The sequence below is a fragment of the Schistocerca serialis genome, chromosome 2 (assembly GCF_023864345.2).
Source record: "Schistocerca serialis cubense isolate TAMUIC-IGC-003099 chromosome 2, iqSchSeri2.2, whole genome shotgun sequence".
In the NCBI taxonomy this organism is placed as follows: domain Eukaryota; kingdom Metazoa; phylum Arthropoda; class Insecta; order Orthoptera; family Acrididae; genus Schistocerca; species Schistocerca serialis.
The window spans coordinates 501,993,759-502,016,361 of NC_064639.1; the positions used below are offsets into that span (position 1 = coordinate 501,993,759).

At 46.1% G+C, this 22,603-nt stretch overlaps 1 protein-coding gene across 1 annotated transcript in view; it reads right to left on the reverse strand.

Moving 5' to 3' along the window:
• LOC126456146 (uncharacterized) overlaps window positions 1-22,603 on the reverse strand; it is a 172,209-nt gene that overhangs the window by 8,464 nt on the left and 141,142 nt on the right. Inside the window, exon 3 of the mRNA XM_050091900.1 lies at window positions 15,407-15,655. Within this exon, the coding sequence (XP_049947857.1) occupies window positions 15,407-15,655 (249 nt within the window). The remainder of the gene's footprint in view (window positions 1-15,406; window positions 15,656-22,603) is intronic.

A 22,603-nucleotide genomic window follows, 5' to 3' on the forward strand; every position in this document is an offset into this window, starting at 1 on the left:
TCTGTACGCGTCTCCAATACCTGTAGTGAGGCCAAGCACGTATTGCTCTGAATGAGAAATTACATCTTGAAACGTATCGTTTCTGTATTACAGGAAGAGACACTAAAAAAATAATATTGACATAACTGTTTTCCAGGTACGAGCCGCTTCGATTAAAGAAATAAACGTCACTAAGTGGACAAAACCCCACGTTAGGGTCACGGTTTCAGTGACTATCCTCTCCGTCTACTAATGCAGAAATGGTGTCCTATAGCCACTTCAAGGACGGGGGCTTTTCAGCTGAATACCATGAAGCTGACAACGGGAAAGAGGGAGGCCCAACTGAAACTATTTGTGTGCGGATTTCCAGTTCCGGCATTTGCCTTACAATCGAGGGAAAGTTCCCAGAAATGTCGATCAAAACTGCGAGGTCTACATCTATATCTATGCTCTATGTACCACTGTGAAGAGGGTGGTTTAAATGCCTCTCTGTGTGCTATAACTAATCTAATCTTGTCCTCACGATCCCAATGAGAGCGATAAGTAGTGTGTTGTAATACATTCCTAGAAACAACTTTTAAAGCCAGTTCTTGAAAATTTGTTAACAGACTTTCTCGGTATATTTTGCGTCTATCTTCAAGAGTCTGCCAGTTCAGTTCCTTCACCGTCTCTGTGACACTCTCCCGCGGGTGAAACAAGTCTGTGACCATTCGTGCTTCCCTTCTCTGTATACATTCAATATCCCCTGTTAGTCCTATCTGGTATGGATGCCACACAATTGAGCAATACTCTAGAATGGGTCGCATGAGTGACTTGAAACCAATCTCCTTTTTGGGTTGATTGCACTTCCCTTCCGTTCCACCAATAAACCGAAGCCTACCACCAGCTTTAGCACGACGATCCTATGTGATCATTCCATTTCATATCTCTACAAAATGTTACACCCAGGTATTTGTATGAGCTGGCCGATTCCAAATGTGACTCATTGGTTTATAGCCATAGGACACTACGTTTTTTCGTTTTGTTAAGTGCATAATTTTACATTTTAGAACTTACAAAGCAAGTTGCCAATCTTTGCAACAGTTTGAAATATTATCAAGATCTGACTGAATATTTATGCAGCTTCGTTCAGACAGTACTTCATTACAGTTAACTACATCATCCGCAAAAAGTCTGCGATTACTTTTAACATTTTTCCCAAGACATTTGTCTGGAGTACACACGAAGTTACTTCTATATCTGTCGATGACTCTCCATTCAAGGTAACTTGTTGCATCCTCGCTACCAAGAAATATTAAATCCAGTCACAAATTTCGTATTACAGCCCATTCGATTCAACTTCTGATAACAAGTCTAGATGTGGCACGGAGTCAAACGATTTCGGAAATCGAGAACTACTGCATCTACCTGACTACCTTGATCCTTGGGTTTCAGGATGTCATGTGACGAAGGTGCGAATTACGTTTCACATGAGGCGTAGTTTTGAAATCAATGCTGATTGACACAGAGGACGTCGTTCTATTCGAGATACCTCAATATGTTTGAGCTCAGGATATTTTCTGAGTTTCTAGAAGAAATTGATTTAATTCTTGAACAATATGTCCGAAAGCCTAGTGTATACAGTGTATTTGTTTATGTATGCAGGGTGTCCATCGGGCACGGTCATTTTTAAGGGATATTACATGAACAGTCATTCGAAGCAGAAAGGTCTAGTAAACATGCGTTCTAAAATGCGTATATTAAGATCTATGAGCACTTGTTTATCTTCACTACAGTAAATACATCTCTTCCACAGAACACGTGCTCGTATCATTTTAGGCGTGCTCTTTACAGCCCATGTTCCATAGACCTTTTTACTTCGAATAACCATTCCTGTCATATCCCTGAATATTAACGATTCCTCCTGGGGCACGCAGTCGATGACTTGCTCGACATGTGCTGTGTACCTGCCGTGTTCTCTGGAAGACACGGGGCACAGCCTACATAGAACAGCGCCCAGCTGCCTACCACTCAGACGCAACTTAAGGTTAGACTCCAGACAGGGTGCATTCGACAATGACAGTGTTACGTATGATGGCATACACCTTCGCCAGCACAATGGTCGGCAATATGAAACATTGTATAGCAGGGGCTGACCTAAGCGCGCCTATGACAAGAGAAGACCAAGACTGCCCACAGGCCACGCGCCGATAACGTTCCATGGGCAACATGCCACCGACCGAGCTGTCCCAGTCTCTCAATCTCAGTACCTCAGTACTTCGCATCGGGACTCAGTTCGCATTGCACCTCAGTACGTCGCACGGGCTCCAGTCTTCCACAGTGATAATTGTCACTTGATGTGCAACATCACTCCCGACGTCCATGGCGAGGTCCATCTTTGCAACCACGACACCATGCAGCGCGGTACAGATGGGTCCAACAACATGCCGAATGGACCGCTCAGGATTGTATAATGTTCACTTCAACGATGAGTGTCGCATGTGCCTTCAAATGGTTCAAATGGCTCTGAGCACTATGGGACTTAACTGCTGTGGTCATCAGTCCCCTAGAACTTAGAACTACTTAAACTTAACTAACCTAAGGACATCACACACATCCATGCCCGAGGCAGGATTCGAACCTGCGACTCTAGCGCCTAGAACCGCTCGGCCACACCGGCCGACCCACATGCCTTCAACCAGACCATCGTCGGAGACGTGTTTGGAGGCAACCTGTTCAGGCTGATTGCCTTAGACACACTGTCCAGCGATTGCAGCAAGGTGGAGGTTCCCTGCTACTTTGGGGTGGGGCCGACGTACGCTGTTGGTGGTCATGGAAGGCGCCGTAACGGCTGTACGGTATATGAATACCATCCTCCGACTAACAGTGCAACCATATCGGCAGCATACTGGCGCGGCATTCGTCTTCATGGACAATTCGCGGTTCATCGTGCACATCTTGTGAATGACTTCCTTCAGGATAAGGACATCGCTCGACTAGAGTGGCCAGCATGTTCTCCAGACATGAACCCTATCGCACAGGCCTGGGATAGATTGAAAAGGGCTCTTTATGGACGACGTGATCAACCAACCACTCCGAGGGATCTACGCCGAATCGCCTTTAAGGAGGAACAGTGCCTTGATGAACTTGTGGATAGTATGGCACGACGAATGCACGCATGCATCAATGTAAAAGGGTGCCACTGCGTATTAGAGGTACCGGTGCGTACAGCAATCTGGGCCACCACCTCTGAAGGTCTCCCTAAATGGTGGTACAACATGCAATTTGTGGTTTTCATGAGCAATAAAAAGGACGGAAATGATGTTTACGTTGATCTCTATTCCATTTTTCTGTACAGGTTCCGGAACTCTCGGAACCGAGGTGACGCAAAACTTTTTGTAATGTGTGTAGTTGTGATACGGACACGGACAAGATTCAAGAATTAGTGCATGTTATTTATTCAGACTGAATATCATTGAAGTTAAGGACTCAATTGGTTCATGTAATAAAGTGTATTTTAACCAAGTGTGCACTTTGTGTTGTAGTGAGAGGAAACCAGCCACCCACCTATCATACCACCCTCTCCTCATCCAGCCAAGTACCACAAAACATTACAAGAGGGCACAGCCAGAGCATTATGTATCTGCCTTAAGTCACAGAAATAGTGAACATCCACCCGCGAATCGTGAATTTATGCAGACGCACGGTCCCGCTCAGCAGTTAGTACCTCAAGACAATCCCCAGATAGCATCAGGACTGTCTCTTAAGCGAGTGCCTCAGGACTCAGTTACAGTCGCCGCCAAGAAGGCTCAAACTGGACACTACCAAGTGATGGTACCAATCGTCACTAGATTTAGGACCATATCAGTATTTAAAGACAGATCGGTGCAAGTGAACACTGAACTGCAGGGTGATTCTGTGCTACTTCACTTCCATATAGATTTTTATTGAGACGACTTGGACAAGTGGTTCAGGCGCATCTTGCAACAGAGTTTCTTTCACTTACTGTTGTAGTACTGAATTCTGCCCCTAGGAACGACAGAAAGTTGAAAATCAAAATGGAAAACTTCACAGGACCTGACCGTGCTCATTGCGAGTTTTGAATGGAAGAAACAAAGCCAACAACAAGGGTTCAGCAATTTCGTACCTAGTACCACAAGGAACCTCCTACGTAGGCCTACAATTTACTTTTGCCGTCAGAATTTCTTTCAGATTGGTTGCAGCATTCGTCAAAACAAATCCGCAGGTCGCGCACGAGTTTCTGATGCTGCCGTCGAGCGAGTGAGAGAGAGTTTTGTTTGCAGTGGCAGGAAACCAACGTATTCTGCTCGCGAGAGCTTTATGTTACTCAGTCAACAGTCTGGAGAATTTACGAAAACGAAGGCACCTGAAGCCTTACAGACGACATTGCAGAATTGACGCGATATGTGCCGAATAAAGTGTGGCAAGAAACAGAAGTCGTATGGGACGTTTGCTGTATGACCGATGGCAGGCACATTCAGCCAAAGTAGAAGTTAAAGTGAAAGTGAGAGTATGGGTACTACAAGATGACACCACTATCTGTATAAGCCTTCTCAATAAAATTCTGCTTATAAGTAAAGTCGTAAATTTCTTTTGGAATTACCCTGTATATTGTCCCTCTTTTCATACTTCAATCAAGTATCGTAAAACTTCTGTCAATAAATCATTGCAAATGTTGCTAATTTTGGTTGCCATCTGTTTCTACCATAGCTGTGACCTAACACAATATGGCCCAGGGACGAATCTGCATAACTGATGCGAGTGAGCAGGGTGCCTTGTAACAGCAAAGACTTCAGTAGTTTGAGATCCTCTTCCTACTGCGTTGCCAAGGATCCACTTCTATTTCGTGACGACCCCTCTACTTGCCATGGAATAACCTCACAGTTAAAAAGAACTGTTACTCTGAATGTCTTGCTATGGTGAAAGGCGCGGGAGATGCATTAGACTGGTTCCCTGTGGTGGATAGGAGTCTACTGCTTGCTATTGCCCCATCCAATAAGAGCGATGATTGTTAAGTCGTCGGCCATGGGGTGTTCTTTCCTTTGAGCGCTGTTTTCCTCGTGCAGGGCCTCGAATGCACAGTGGTAGTTTCTTGCCTTTACCACTCGCGCCTCAAGTTGCCAGTGCGACCTTTGGGCTCTGATGGCTGGTGAACAGAATGGCGTAACCCTCCATCCCTCTTCTCTATTCATGTTGTTAAGATGTTTTGGTATTTCACTGGTCTACCTGGTCTTGCGCTTCGACCTCACTGGCTGCTTGGCAAACAAACAATTCTCTTTGAATTTTATCTTCTTACCTGAGTCTATCAAGTGTCCTGCCGTCATCGATGTGCTGTGCTGTAAAAATTCGAATGTAGAGCTCGTTCTCCCGGCTGTGTGTTACTACTGGCCTGGGCTGGACAATTTATAACTGGGACGCTATGCCATGTTCATTACAGTGATCGTGACAAAGTATAAATCAAACCACGAAAACAGATAAACCATTTTCTACATTAGTAATCCATTGCAACTGCAGCGGAGATGTTGATTTTATCCACTTAGTGGCACCTGCTTTGCATCTATACCCACTACACCTTTGTGATAAAAGACTACAGCCATGATAGCCTTCACAACTTACAAAAAGTAATGTACTCCACTCTCCTGTGCTTGCTACGTGCGAGTTCAGTAATAATTTCTTGTGACTTTGAAACTTGCTGCACTTGTAATCAACTAATTAATGTGGAAATAATACCATTGTCTCTTAACTATATTACACAGCAGTATGGATAGATTTACCGATGAAGAGTTGACCCACATCCTAATTGACCGACATGCTTCTCGTGTATGGGCTCTGTGGCATCATGTTTCAGTACCATCCCATGAGTGTCAGAAAGTTGGCAATGGAATTTCAAGTCTCCGTCATACACCGACGGCGGTTGTGCTGGATCCAGCGGACCCAATCGAGCACGCCTGCTGAGCCACACCTCCAGTGGCTCGGTACCAAGGGTGCCCTCTACCGCCACAATCTAGGATGGCCAGCGGCAGCCAGATGGGCCACTCGCCCTTGGGGCCTCTTCACTATGTGTTGCTACACACATGGTGCCTAGTCACAGCTCCGACACCGTACTTGGTGCTTTTGTTCAGAGAGACTCAGCCTTCTTGACAGTGATGACCTTCAGTCTATTTCTTGCTCTATTATCTGAAATGGGTTTTCGTATTGTTGAAGAAATACAAGTTAAGTAGCCGGCCGCTGTGGCCGAGCGGTTCTAGGTGCTTCAGTCCGGAACCGTGCTGCTGCTACGATCGCAGGTTATAATCCTGCCTCGGCATGGATGTGTGTGACTTCCTTAGGCTACTTAGGTTTAAAGTAGATTTAAGTCTAGGGACTGATGACCTCACATTTTAAGTCCCATAGTGCTTAGAGCCATTTGAACCAGAATGAGAGGCAAAGGTCCCGAGTTCGAGTCTCGGTCGGGCATACAGTTTTAATCTGCCAGGAAGTTTCAAATCATTTGAACCATTTTACAAGTTAAGTAAATCTTCTGTGTTTTACTTGTTTGCTGATCATTTCTACTCACGTCCAGCTTTCTTACGACGACAGTTGCTGCACCACTCTGTAGCCTACCTCTCAGTCATACACAACAGATTCACTGACTGCAGTGGAAGATTGGGACAGCGACGCTATGCTCGGCTGTTCTCGCAATGACAGCCACCACAGTGATTTTTTACTTAGCTTCCTGTCAGAGTTCCCTATATATTCGTCAATAGTGCCGGCTTTCGAACGAGACATTCATTTTCTAACCACTGCCTGTGTCTACGTTATGTGATTGCAAAGTAATTTCAGTGGGACATACACTGATTAGCCAGAACATTATGACCACCGATCTACTATCGATATAAGTCCGTCCAGATGATAGCAAAGTCATCTGACGAAGAATAACTGCTGGTCAGACACACACACACACACACACACACACACCGTGCGTATACTATCAGTGAGCGTGCTGACCGTGTGTACACTGGGGAAGACGTGTGCTCTATCTGAGTTTGATCAAGAGCAGGTTGGGATGGCCCAGAGGTTCGGCATAAGCATTTCGGGAACTGCACGACTTGTTGGGTGTTCGAGGAATGATGTGGTGAGTGTTTTCAACACGTGGCGAAACCAAGGTGATATCACGTGCAGACGTCTTGGGATTGGGCAGTCACCCCTTACAACAGATGTCGGACGTTGTAGGCTGGGCAGCCTGGTAAAACAGGGCAGGTGGCGAATTGGTCCGGAACTAACATCTGATTTTAATATTGGGCAGAATACAAATGTGTCTGAACACATATAGCACCAAACACTGCAAACAATGGACCTCCGCAGCCGACGACCCTTGCATGTGCCAATGTTAACACCACGACATCAGGAACTACGGCACTGGACGTTGACTCAGAGGCACAGCGTTGCATGATTTGATGAATCCCGATATCTTTTTCATCATGCCGATGGGGGGGGGGGGGGGGGGCGCGAAACCGACTTCTACTAGGGGAACAGCTCCTTGACACCTATACTACGGGACAGAGACAAACTGGTAACGGCTTCATTATGCTCTGGGGAACATTCACGTGGGCATCCATTGGTCCAGCGGAGCTCGTGGAAGGCACCATGATGGCCAATGTGTATTGTACATTGGTTGCATACCACGTACACCCCTTCATGACGATCATGTACGCCGACCAAAACATGGCTCTGAGCACTATGGGACTTAACGTCTGAGGTCATCAGTCCCCTAGAACATAGAACTGCTTAAACCTAACTAACCTAAGGACATCACACACATCCACGCCCGAGGCAGGATTCGAACCTGCGATCGTAGCGGTCGCGCGGTTCCAGACTGAAGCGCCTAGAACCGCTCGGGCACCACGGCCGGCTGTATGCCGACAGCAGTGGCATTTTTTAACAAGATAATGCACCGTATCACAAAGCCAGGAGTGTGAGGGAGTTGTTAGAGAAACACAGTGACGAGTTCCAGTTGATGTCCTGGCCCAGAAACTCGCCAGATCTGAAGCTGATAGAACACATCTGGGATGTGACCGAACATGGCGTCACAGCTCATCGGCCGCCTCCCCGGAATTTGCGGGAATTTGGTGACTTGTGTGCGCAGATGTGGTGCCAGCTCCCTCCAAAGACCTACCAAGGCTTCAGTGTTTCCACGCCACGACGCGTTGCCGCTGCTATCTGTGCCAAGAGTGGACATACCGGGTATTGGGTAGGTGGTCTTAATGTTCTGGCTGATCAGTGTACAGAACTTCCGTTCTGTTTTCCCATTGCACATTCGAACTGCCTGTCCTTCGCACAGTAGACTTCCTTACATTACGTCAGCTTAGGAAATGAATGCCTAACAGTACGCTGGCATGTGAAGATTGTTGCATCAAACTGTGCTTCGTGTTGCACATTTTGATGTCCGCATATTCCAGGTTTTTTCACTTCTTTCAAATATTTTCACAGAAACAAGAGTAACTGCGGTAACATAGTGAATAAAACATAATTACATCATTATTCTGTAACGAGGCACCAGAAACCACTCGTCCCTTATATCAAAATACTCAGAAAATATCTCCAAACAGCCTCCAAAATTTCGTCAGAGGAGTCCAGGTTGACCCTATATACAGCGTCATACGTAAGTTCCTCTGCGGTTTCGGGATACGACTGTGAGAAAACAATAGGACATCCAGAAAACACACACGTCAGTGGACAGAGCAGATGTTCAAGTTCTTAACTCCCTTACAGGTGTTCAGTATGGACAGTATTTGTGACATAGCAAACGTCAATACGATAGTGAAACTCCTGCCATACACGTCCCAACGTGACAAGGTTGATATCAGCGACTGCATTAATTACCCTTTCTTGCAGCTCTTCCAGATTAAGTGACAGCGGAGGCAGGAACAAACAATCTTTGACACAACTTCACAGGAAGAAATGACATGCAGTTCAGTTAGGTGCCCATCGTGGCTACTGAAGGAGAGGAGAGTCATGATGGGAAATACGTCCAATCCAAAGTGGAAGCTATCCGGCACTGAGGTAAGGAAGTGTGAGGTGTGGTGGGGCACCGTCCTCTTACAAAAAGAAGTCTCCGCCATCATGCTGTAATTGTGACATAAGCCATTGCTGCAGCATATCCAGGTACACGAAACGACACACAGTGCTCTCCATAGAGAAAGATGGCCCATAAATGTCTGAAGTCGACATGGCATAAAAGAGTTTAACCGTAAGTGAACCACGAATGTGTTCCAAGATTTCGTGAGGTTATTCTGTGACCTAAAGACGCATGTTATGACCATTCACCTCTCCAGAAACGTGAAAAAAGGCTTCGTAACTGAAAATCAACTTCTGTGATAACGACCTTTGTTCGGTAGCCGCTGCAAGTCACAGTAAAAATCAGATCGGAACTCACTGGCCTGAGACATTAGGAATGCACCAGACGGCTAATTGCGGTTTATGCAGTTTGAACGTGTCGTCAGTTTCTTTGGGCTCCTGACGAATGACTCCCACACACTCTCCACCTACTCTGCAGACTGTACCGGCCAGCAGTCGTCTTAATGAGTTTTGGGTATATTTCATTCTGGCTTTATCGCGATCGCAATTTTCTCGAGATTGGTGACAGGTAGACCGCTACCCAAGTCAAAAGAAAAATTCAATATTGAGCACCAACAGTAAAATGAGAGCGACCCCTATTTGTCATTGCAAACTTTTTAAAATTTCGCGCAATGTCTTACTGAACTGGAAATATCACAATAACTATGACCATTAACGAAATGATGGGTATGTCATCATGAGGCTGATATATAAACGATAACGAGAAAATGAAAATATTTTACTGAATAGTTTCTATAAAATCGTTGAGGAAAACTGTAGGGCATGCATACTGATTCTGTCATCATAGTGCGTAGCCAACTGGCCAAAAGCAGACCTTTCCTTCCGAACAAACGAATGAACTCACGCAGCGCTTTGGACGAAAACTGGTCCTGTGCAGACTCTACCTGTTGGTTATGATTACAGTGCAGCTACTCGGAGAGGTCAAGTGTCGGCTCCAAGCGTTGTATGGCAGTGAAACTTGGTAAATATTCTAACTGATTTAGGCTAGAAAATAATTAGTTCCAATTTTGCCCACCAGGTGCAAATTTGGCGCTGTGAATTCAAGAATATTTATGCAAATATTCCCATACGTAACGGGTTAGGAACGACCTGTAGACAGTTAAGGTCAAACAAGTGAGAAAGGCATAATGTTATCTCATTATTAGCTGCTGCTTACACAGTTTTTCAATAAGATCAACAGAGAGGTCGATGAGATGCTGTGTCCATAAAACAGTGCAATCAACTGTTGCTCACAGCAGTTCTAGTGGAATCTAAACAACATCTTCAGATCAGGTAGAAACTGGACGTGTCCCTGGTAAATGCATTCTTTTAGATATCCACAGTGCCAAAAGTCACATGAGTTCATATCATGCGACCTTGCTGGCCATGCATCTGGAAAACCTTGGAAATGACATGTTAGTGGAGGGTTGCTTTAAACAGATCTTTCACTGAGTAAGTAACATAAGGTGTTGTCCCTACTTCCATGAAAACCATTGTATCCACACGGTAGCTCTCTTTCAAAGCAGGAATCATATGCTTCCAGAGTGAAATTTTCACTCTGCAGCGGAATGTGCCCTGATATGAAACTTCCTGGCAGATTAAAAGTGTATGCTGCACCGAGACTCGAACTCGGAAACTTTGCCTTTCGTGGGCAAGTGCTCTACCATCTGAGCTACCGAAGCATGACTCGCGGCCCGTCCTCACAGCTTTACCTCCACCAGTACCTCGTCTCCTACCTTTAAAACTTTACAGAAGCTCTCCTGCGAAACTTGCAGAACTAGCACTCCTGGAAGAAAGGATATTGCGGAGACATAGCTTTGCCACAGCCTCTGGATGTTTCCAGAATGAAATTTTCACTCTGCAGCGGAAGTTTGGAAGGTAGGAGACGAGGTACTGGTGGAAGTAAAACGGTGAGGACGGGCCGTGAGTCCTGCTTGGGTAGCTCAGATGGTAGAGCACTTGCCCGCGAAAGGCAAAGGTCCCGAGATCGATTCTCGGTCCGGCACACAGTTTTAATCTGCCAGGAAGTTTCAGGAATCCTATGCTTTACAAGAAGATCTCGATAACAGCCAGAAGTCATGGCACACTGACAGGCCTTCAAGGAAGAACGTATTGAGAACAAAGATGCTTATCAATCACACCACACAGCCACATACAGCGATTGCGATGGCTCTTTGCGTACAACGTGCAGTTTAACACTACCCCAAAATCGACAGTTCTGTGTATTCACTGCGCCATGTGTGTCATCACTCCATATAATATTGCCTGGCCACATCATCTTTAATCCATGTCAGAAACAGAACAACAAATTCAAAATGTTGCTGTGGAACATGAGGTTTCAGTCGCTGCATCATCTGGATTTAGCATGGGTACCAGTGTGAAATGGAGCACAAAACTTTCCCTATTGTTGACCACGGGACGGATAATTCTCGTGACAGTGCAGAAGCGCTAGTATTACTAGAGGTGCGTCCTGCATGATCAGTCACAGTAACAGCAACCTCGTCAGTAATTTCCACCACGATAGGAGCCCTTCCTCTTCTAGTTGCAACACCAAGTTCACCTGTGTGTTAGGATTTCATTATTATCTTCTTTAAACCATTTAATGGTATCAGGCCCCTCCTCAGATCTTTCAACCGCCGATACTCGCTCAGTGCAGCGCTATAATTATTATCGTTCCCATAAAACACTAATAGCGCGCGGTCTGTCTCCTCGATAGCCATAATGTTCACTCACATTATGGCTCGTCAGATGAGAGCATGGATGTTATCCCATAATAAAAACTCTGTACAGTGCCAGATTTGCACCTTGTGACCAAAATTGGTACTAATTGTTTTCCGGCATAAATAGGTTTCGCACTAACGCATTAGTATATCTACCCAATGCACTCACCAATGTGGCTGTGTTGTGAGGATTGACTAGCACCTTCATTCTCGGTCCGTTATGCTTTGTAGAGAATACACGCAGAGAACCTGTGAGGTGTACCGTGACATATGCACGTTATCGAGACCACTTTGTACAGTATGTGATTCCTGCTTTGAAAGAAAAGCGCAAGCAACTGTGAAGAAACCACCATTTCATGCAAGATTGGGCAACACATCACGTCGCTCGGCCAGAGTAAGGCAAGTTGAAAGCAGCCTTCCATGACCGTGTTATCTCCAGAGGTATCCCAGACGCATGGTCTGCAAGATCACCTGATCCGAATCAGTGTGACTTTTAGTTCTGAGGATAACTCAAAGACCGCGTTTACCAGAGGCACGTTCGGACTCCATCTGATCTGAAGGCCAGTATACAGGAACACGTTGTTCAGACGCCGCTAGAACTGCTGCAAGCAACTGTTGACCTACGGATGTAGCATCTAAATGACGTCTCCAGTGTTCATACTGAACAAACTGTGTAAGCTGCGAACTACAGACCAAGAGATCTGTTCAATGGACAAATGATGAAGTACAATCATTTCCCAAAATATCTCGGAATCACACTAGATAGAACCTGAGCTACAAAGAGCACTTCACCAAGCTTTCTCATAAAGTTGCTGCAAGGAACAACATACTACATAAGCTCAGTGGTACCACCTCGGGAACCCCTGCAGACTGTCTGCGTTTAACTGGCATCAGTCTTGTGTACTCTGCTGCCGAGTACTGTGCACCTGTCTGGTTGGAAAGTGTACATGTGAAGAAGGTAGACACAGAACTTAACGACACAATGCGCTGCATTACTGGTTCCATCAAATCAACCCCATGCCACGGGTACCTGTACTGAGTCACATCCCTCCACCTCACTTAAGGCGGAAACAAGCTGTACTGAGTGAGGCCAAGAAAATCTCTGCATCACCCTCTCTACCACTACACCAGGAATTCTGTCATCCGCCACAGCAACGATTGCGATCAAGAAGACCAGTAAGTGTTACTGCAGGACAACTCATCGCGGATGGTTTTGATCTAAATGAAAGCTGGAAGCATGAATAGTCAACAAAAACATTGGGAACAAGAGCCCATCACCTTGATCCCACAAAGAAGCCAAAAGGTTTTGGCCTACCGAGGAACCTTTGGTGCCGGCTCAACAGGTTAAGGACTGGACATGGTTGTTGTAGGTACTTCAGGTACAAACGGGGCTGGATCAGTTCACCAATGTGTAAATGTAATCAAGAAGAGCAGACAATTGAACATTTATCCAACGCTGTCCACTTCATTCATATCCTGGAACTCCCGATGACTTGTTCAGTCTCACACCCAGCGTAATTAACTGGTTGATAAACACGAACTTAAAGGTTTAATCTTGTCTAGTATCATACGTATATTGTATAAAATCATCTGCCTTATATCAACTGTAGCTTATATTGTATAAAATCACCATGTTGTTGTTGTTGTGGTCTTCAGTCCTGAGACTGGTTTGATGCAGTTCTCCATGCTACTCTATCCTCTGCAAGCTTCTACATCTCCCAATACGTACTGCAGCCTACATCCTTCTGAATCTGCTTAGTGTACACATCTCTTGGTCTCCCTCTACGATTTTTACCCTCCACGCTGCCCTCCAGTACTAATTTGGTGATCCCTCGATGCCTCAGAACATGTCCTACCAACCGATCCCTTCTTTTTGTCAAGTTGTGTCACAATCTCCTCTTCTCCCCAATCCTATTCAATATCTCCTCATTAGTTATGTGATCTACCAATGTAATCTTCAGCATCCTTCTGTAGCATCACATTTCAAAAGCTTCTAATCTCTTCTTGTCTAAACTATTTACCGTCCATGTTTCACTTCCATACATGGCTACACTCCATACAAATACTTTTGGAAACGACTTCCTGACACTTAAATCTATACTCGATGTCAACAAATTTCTCTTCGATGTGATTAAATAAATAAAAAATAGACATCACGCATTTCTCAGTTGTTTGTCTTTTTCTGACAATGTTCCATTCCTAATCTACACTCCTGGAAATGGAAAAAAGAACACATTGTCACCCGTGTGTCAGACCCACCACACTTGCTCCGGACACTGTGAGAGGGCTGTACAAGCAATGATCACACGCACGGCACAGCGGACACACCAGGAACCACGGTGTTGGCCGTCGAATGGCGCTAGCTGCGCAGCATTTGTGCACCGCCGCCGTCAGTGTCAGCCAGTTTGCCGTGGCATACGGAGCTCCATCGCAGTCTTTAACACTGGTAGCACGCCGCGACAGCGTGGACGTGAACCGTATGTGCAACATCGTGCAGCCCGCCTCCAGTGGTGTCGCGACAGGCGTGAATGGAGGGACGAATGGAGACGTGTCGTCTTCAGCGATGAGAGTCGCTTCTGCCTTGGTGCCAATGATGGTCGTATGCGTGTTTGGCGCCGTGCAGGTGAGCGCCACAATCAGGACTGCATACGACTGAGGCACACAGGGCCAACACCCGGCATCATGGTGTGGGGAGCGATCTCCTACACTGGCCGTACACCACTGGTGATCGTCGAGGGGACACTGAATAGTGCACGGTACATCCAAACCGTCATCGAACCCATCGTCCTACCATTCCTAGACCGGCAAGGGAACTTGCTGTTCCAACAGGACAATGCACGTCCGCATGTATCCCGTGCCACCCAACGTGCTCTAGAAGGTGTACGTCAACTACCCTGGCCAGCAAGATCTCCGGATCTGTCCCCCATTGAGCATGTTTGGGACTGGATGAAGCGTCGTCTCACGCGGTCTGCACGTCCAGCACGAACGCTGGTCCAACTGAGGCGCCAGGTGGAAATGGCATGGCAAGCCGTTCCACAGGACTACATCCAGCATCTCTACGATCGTCTCCATGGGAGAATAGCAGCCTGCATTGCTGCGAAAGGTGGATATACACTGTACTAGTGCCGACATTGTGCATGCTCTGTTGCCTGTGTCTATGTGCCTGTGGTTCTGTCAGTGTGATCATGTGATGTATCTGACCCCAGGAATGTGTCAATAAAGTTTCCCCTTCCTGGGACAATGAATTCACGGTGTTCTTATTTCAATTTCCAGGAGTGTATTACATATGGAAACGTTTCTACACGTCTTTCTTGCCTTCATAGCGCCAGATTTACATATGGCGGGCAAAATTGGAACTAACTTTTTTGCAGTGTAAATCTGTTCTGCATCAATGCATTAGAATATCTACCAAGTTTCGCTGCCATACGATGATTATGGCCCGCATTGGACCTTAGTGAGTAGTTGACTTTAATTATAACCACCGGGTATTTCTAACACTCTACAATGTAATGTAAATTTAATTCTGTGTCAAGGTTCTGAATTTTGTACTTGGCTGTACGAGGCAGTGTGCGCAGCCGTCTGAAACATGAGGAAGAGCAGCAGTGGGCTACCTTGTCGTGCCTGGCGGCGGGCGGCGCCTTGGCCGGCTCCCTGGGCGGCTCCCTGGGCGGCGGCTTGGCCTGTCGCGCGGACAGCAGCATGAGCGCGTCGGCCAGGAAGACGAGCCCCGTGACCAGCCCCAGCGTGCCCAGCACGGCCGCGTTGTCCAGCAGCGACGGCACCACCGAGTCCAGCGTCACGTACGCCATGCTGGCCGCCACCACGAAGCCGCCGGCGCCCACCATCAGGAGGAACGTCTCCTGCAAGCGCCAGAGCCTCGCCTTAATCACCACGTGGGCGGAGTCGGCTGCGTGCGCTGCATTTACTGGTGTGCGAGGACTGTACTCAAACCAATGCTGATAACAGGTGTTCAAGTCCCCATTTATAACCACACTCCGCACGCCTCCTCCACAAGGCTACAAACGTAGCGTTCTCGAAGACAAAAAATAGAAAAAACGACATACCGTGCAGGTATTCGGAGAAACAGACGACTTATTAAAAAGAAATGGTCGTTGGCATTGATGGCCAGGAGTCCCCAACCGCGGGCTGGGCGACTTGTTTGTCGATGATGATGAAATGATGAGGACAACAACACTCACTTCCCGAGTGGAGAAAATCTCCGACCTGGCCAGAATGGAACCTGGGCCGGCTGCATGGCTGTCAGACGTGCTGAGCACTCAGCTAAAGGGACGGACATTTATTCAACAAAAAGAGTTCACACAGTGAGCAAGTGACCAATGCAGCGGTCCATATCCGACCCTTGTGCAAGTAGTCATTCGACTCGGCACTGACTTGCAGAACTGTTGGATATCGCCCTGAGGGATATCGTGCCAAACTCTGTCGGTTTGGCGCGTTACACCTTCAAAGTCTCAAGCTGCCTGGAGGTCCTGCCGACAATGCTCGAATCTTTGACAATTGGGGACAGATCCTGTGACCTTGCGGGCCAAGATAGGGTCTGGCAACAAAGAAGACAAGCAGTAGAAACTCTCGCCGTGTGCGGGCGGACATTATCTTGCTGAAATGTAAGCTCAAAATGGTTCAAATGGCACTAAGCACAATGAGACTTAACATCTGAGGTTATCACTCCCCTAGACTTAGAACTACTTAAACCTACCTAACCTAAGGACACCACACACATCCACGCCCGAGGCAGGATTCGAACCTGCAACCGTAGCAGCAGCGCGGTTCCGGTCTGCAGCGCCTAGAACCGCTCGCCCACAGCGGCCGGCGAAATGTAAACCCAGCATGGCTTTCCGTGAAGGAGAACAAAACGGGGCATAGTATATCGTCGATGTACCGCTGTACTGCTAGGGTGCCACGGATGATAATTACAGGGGTCCTGCTAGGAAATCAAACGTCACCATGGACCATCACTCCATGTCTTCAGCTCGTCCGCCTGGAATCTCATTGAGTGGACTAGAATTGTCTTCATCGATAAGTCCCGCTTCTAAATGAGCTTCGATAACCAACGAAAAAGAGTCTGGAGACGACGCGGACGGTGGTTGAATAGCAGCCTGACTGTCGCCCGCCACATGACCCAACAACCCGGAGTGATGTCTGGGATGCCATCTTTTCATAACAGAGCCCTATGGTTGTTATCTGCGGCACCCTTACAGCACAGCGATTTATCGACGATAATCCTCCCCCCGTTTTGTTGCCCTTTCGTAAGCCATCCTGGGCTTACGTTCCAGAAAGATAATGCCCGTCCGCGCACGACGAGAGTTTTTACTGCTTGTCCTTGCGCATGCCAAACCCTACCAATGGGCAGCAAGATCGCCAGATCGCTGAACAGCTGAGAAGTTTGGAGCATTGTGGGCAGGGCCCTTCAACCAGAATGGGATTTTGACGATCTAAAGCACCAGCTGGACAGAATTTGGCACGAGATCCCTCAGGAGGACATCCAACAGCTCTGTCAATCAATGTCAAGCCGGATAACTGCCTGCATAAGGCCAGAGGTGGGCCAACGCGTTTTTCACGTGCTCAAGTTGTGAAGCTCTCTCAGTTGAATGAATGAACCAATTTTTTTAAAAAACAGTAATCATTTCTCGGTACATGTACATCACATCTACCAATTTCCGTCCCATTCGGGTAAATCCTTCATGGCGCGTCTTTTTTTTTATTTAGAAGTATTTTATAAGTGCAGGGAATTGATCCGGTTCAGCTAATAAACGTTTACATCGAAATCTGCGGAGCAGTACGTCACGTGAGCGGCTCTAGGCGCTTCAGTTGGGAACCGCGCCACTGCTACGGTCGCAGGTTCGAATCCTGCCTCAGGAATGGATGTGTGTGATGTCCTTAGGTTAGTTAGGTTTAAGTAGTTCTAAGTTCTAGGGGACTCATGACCTCAGATGTTAAGTCCCATAGTGCTCAAAGCCATTTGAACGATTTGAGTACGTCACGTGGTTTGTGTCACGCGCCGCTAGTCACCAAGTGTGCGTGGATTGTGACTGTGGACGCGACTGGGACCCCATACGACACCACAGAGGCTCCGATGTATGAACGAAAGGAATTTTTGTAGTATAAGCTCCAATGCTACATCTCAAGAGTAACTTTCACACGTCCTGGACGTTTAGAGTGCAGAGTTTCACGCTTATGGGCCGCATGGGCAGTTGGTCGAGCGGTTACAGAAGATTCGTTCGAGATACAGTTGCAACCGTCGCAACCCCGCGAATGCGTTCGACGCAGGCACTCTCTCAGTTCCCGTGGTTTGTGACTGGGTGAAATCTATTGGAATTGCGGCCATAGCACGGCTGCAACTACTTTCGACTGATCAGGAGTAATTCTTCTGACTAGCTCCAAACTCTTTAATAAGCCTGCCCCAAAGATATCAGCGCGCGCATGTGCAGATCTTTTTGTGTTCAGTCTCGTACCGTTCTCCTTGAAGATAAGTTTCTAGGTTCCTGATGGCCTTGCAAAGGAAATGTATTGCTCTAACCTAAATTTAATTAGTGTAATTTTATTCCCATGAGGGATTTTTCTGTAGAAATGTGTTGCATATATATTGACTGGGGTATCAAAAGGTACTAACTATCCTTTAACGTCACTTTAAAAATGAATAAATTTTTTTCTCTTCCACACAAGGATCTCATCACAATAGCTGATAATTGGGGGCCACGTACTACACTCATTGCTATAAATGACATGCGCACATTAGGGGAGGTGGCGTGGTTAGAAACAAGTATGCCATGCTGTTACACATATATTAGTAAAATTTAGCTGCGTACCAGATTCTTAACCAGTGGACACTCCCTACCAACTAAACCAAGGATAATTTTTCTTAAAATTAGATAATTTTCGGAATTTGTAATGTTTGAGAATTTACTACATTGTTGTTTATTAACATTGGTTCTAGTATCTGCAATGTATTGTCAGTCAGAAACAAATTTTGTGTTACCAAAAACAATGAGACATGCTGCTCAAATTTTTTCATCGTATGCATATAATCAAAATATGTAAAATAAAACAGCATGATGACGAGTAATGTGGTGTCAGGAATAATTAAGAACGTCTTCACTTAACATTTTGTGTCACTGGTTCTCCAAGAAGTGGGAAGCAGAGACGTTTGACTCAATTTCATTCATCATATCTGATGTTTTTGAAAAGCCTGCAACTGTGATTCATCCTCTCAAAACAGTAATGAAACATTGCACCACTTATGTATTTTTTCATGCTTCGCGCGACACATTCGATAATTTCTCATCGTCATGATCAAATATTTACATTAGTATTTTTGTGCTGTGCTGCCTGCCTTGCACTGCAGCCATCTTTTGTGGTTGTACTCGTTAGATACTGTGCCTTCTCCAATATGCAAAAAATGACACACGCAAACCATCACTCTTACTGTTTGCGAAATTTCACCGTGGGCACCTCATAAAGATGATACAATACAGTGCAAGAGAGGCGCAGCACATATACAAATGGCACACAAAATACGTTACTGACGTAAACATTTTCACTTGACAATGAGAATAGATTCTCTAAATGCCTAATTCTAAGCAAGAAAAAAATACGTACCAGGTGCACTATTTCATTATTTAATGTATATGTGCAACGCGAAGACAGCAGAGGTGCCAAGTGCTCAGACAACGAAAGACACAAAATATGCGTTCGAGTAAACCCAAAGTGCTCTGACAGTCGAAACAGTCACGAAACCGCGCATACGCATTAGAGACAATTTGAAAACGGTTACAATCCGCTGTGATAATTTTACTCAAACTAACCTAGGGATTATCCCCCTGACTAATCTTCCACGAACAATGAATGGCAGAAAGCAAGACTGGTGTCCTCAATAGAAGAATGGCAAACCAGTGGTGGAAGTGGTGAGAACTCTGCCTGAAGTCTGCTAACAACCTGTCGATACGGCCTTCGTCATGTCCTTTACTAGGCATATTAAAGACGCATGTTTTCCATGGCAGTAGTATCTGAGACAGTGGTACAGCACCTCAGATCAAAGAAAGCTGGATGCTATAGGTTATTGAAAGCGTCAGTAACGTCTACCATTAACGCTAGACCGTAAATAAAATCAGCGTCTGTCGCTAGTGGGATCGCCTATCTACTCCGTCTTTAATTTCCTTGCGTTTTCTGAATCCGTACTGGTGAGTGCTGATCTCGAGTAATAATATATGTTGTTGCAATCTTTTTCATTATAGTTTTTTTAAATATCTCACGGGCAACTTTCAGAAAACAAATTGATCTGTAGAACTCGGGTATCATAGCATCTTTGTCTTACCCATTATTGTTAAGTACTACATCAGCACTCTTCCACGGTGCAGAGACAATTCCCACAGAAGACACTCGTCGTACAGTTCCACAGATAGGTATGTAATTGGTCTAATGAGATTTGTTCTACTTTTGCAGGGATCCCAACTTGTCCTAGACATTTTTGTCTTTTTTTAATATTAAAATTGTTTGCCTAATTTCTTATTGTGCGAAGGGATCCACTAGCTTATTATTTCTTTAGTCTTCTCATAACATTGATCGTAATCTCCGCTGGCCTACTGACCTATTGTTTAGCCTTCTTCGGCATCACCAGGAAGCAGTGATTTCATTATCAGGGCAGCTCGCTGTTCCCAGTTTTCTGATACCGTCCCATCGTTTCTTTCGAGCCTGGACAAGACAGTTGGTGTTCGTTTCTCTCTGACAATTTTGTATAACACAGCCCAGCCACATCTCCTTTCCATTCTCCCATTTTTGTTTTCCAGGCGTTGAGCCGTGCGTGGCTCGTGTTCCCGCCATCATGTATTTTACACCCTGTTTTTATCGTACTTCCACCTCACTACTGTCAGTGAGTTGCTGCTTTGCCTGACCATAAGCGGCGTTAGCAGTGCATATCGATATATCAACTCTCGTCGTATCCTTGCTCGACTGCTATTACTTCCCGGTCGTTGTCTGTCCTAAGAGGAGTTCGGGTCGCGAGTTCGGGCTGCCAGTCAGTTGGAACGCGTCTACGCGTCTGGAACGCAGTCTGGACCTGCCAGTCAGGGAGTTGCAATGCGGCACTAGTGCAGTCGGGTTGGAGCAGCAGTGAGGTCTGCGTCGACATGGCTCGCCCGACCATTGCCGCCATGCTTCACTTGAGCCAGGCCATGGTCTTGGTGGATCGTCGGTCGGTCTTCCTACCGGACGACGCGTTGTGGCTCACCCATCGTTCATGGGTCGGCTGTGTGTGTGTTTGCATCGACTGCCGATTTGTTTTCGTGCATGCTTAGTTACTGTTGGGTATCGTTCAGGTCCTCGTTCAAGTGTTTGTCAGGTTGTGTGTGTAGTTGGCGTTATCTCCACTGACGACTATTTTAGATGTTGTCGCCATTCTGAGGGGAGTCGGTCGGTTGCTGCGGATCAGGGAGGTTATCCCTGCGCGGTGCAATCGGCTGGGGCCACTGGCGGTCCCTGCGCAGTGTCGGAGCGTGTGTGGAGCTGCCTGATCACTACGAGCTTCGTTGTTCACCGACCCAGGACGTCAAAGTTGGGTAGTGGTTTCAAGTACCCAAGCCACGTCAATTCATGTTGTATGGTTCGTTTCGGTGGTTTGCAGTTAGGGAGCTTTTCCTGTGAGCAACACCGAGTATTTGTATTGCTGAGATTTAGCCGCCATGAGGTGGAATTAACTTTATTGGTTGACTACAATTCAAGTGCAACAGCGGAATTTTCTGCCTTGTGGCCGTTAGTGTTGCGCTTTCCTGCCCTGGCCACTAACGCAGTGTCATTTCCTCACCTGTTGTCGCTGTCCAACACGGTGTGTAGTTTTGACAGCTTAATACATATACATATTTGATTGTGGATAATCACGCCCGTAACATTTTGTGTTTGAATTCTCATGTACTGATTGGTGGCAAGCAAGTCGTTTGTCAGTCAGTCTGTGGCTGTCTCTTGGCTAGGTTCCGACTGATCAAGTGTAGTTGGGCTCACCACCTGTCTCACCTAAGTGAACGAGGGCAGACCGACCCCCTGGAGTCTTCTGAATGCTGTAGTCTTTATTGACTTTCTCACCAGTGTTTAATTCTCTGTTTATAATCCATCATGGTGAACGATAAAAAAATTCTTTGTTTTACTGTGTTTTATGTAAGTGAGTTTGAATTCCGGCAAGTGGCTATTTGCTGAAAGATTATTGCCATTGGGTTGTCTTTTCTTTTAGTCCGGTTCCAGCTACTTAAAACTTAAGGCTTAAGGTTATATATTTTTTAATTTTGGAAAATTAATTGTGAGCCTTCAGCCTTGGAACCTTATTCTTAAAATTACCTTTCAAGCTTAAACATTGCGGCCTTCTGCCTTTGAAAGGTTATGGTAATTTATTTTAAAATCTACTAAATTTTATTGTGGGCCTTCACTCGTTTGTATTGCATCTTGTTTATGTGTGCCTATCCACCCTTGCCTTGAGGCTTTCAGCCTAGCTGAATATATATATATACTACTGGCCATTAAAATTGCTAGACCAGGAAGATGACGTCCTACAGACGCGAAATTTAACCGACAGGAAGAAGATGCTGTGATATGCAAATGACTAGCTTTTCAGAGCATTCACACAAGGTTGGCGCCGGTGGCGACACCTACAACATGCTCACATGAGGAAAGTTTCCAACCGATTTCTCATACACAAACAGCAGTTGACCGGCGTTGCCTGGTGAAACGTTGTTGTGATGCCTCGTGTAAGGAGGAGAAATGCGTACCATCACGTTTCCGACTTTGATAAAGGTCGGATTGTAGCCTAT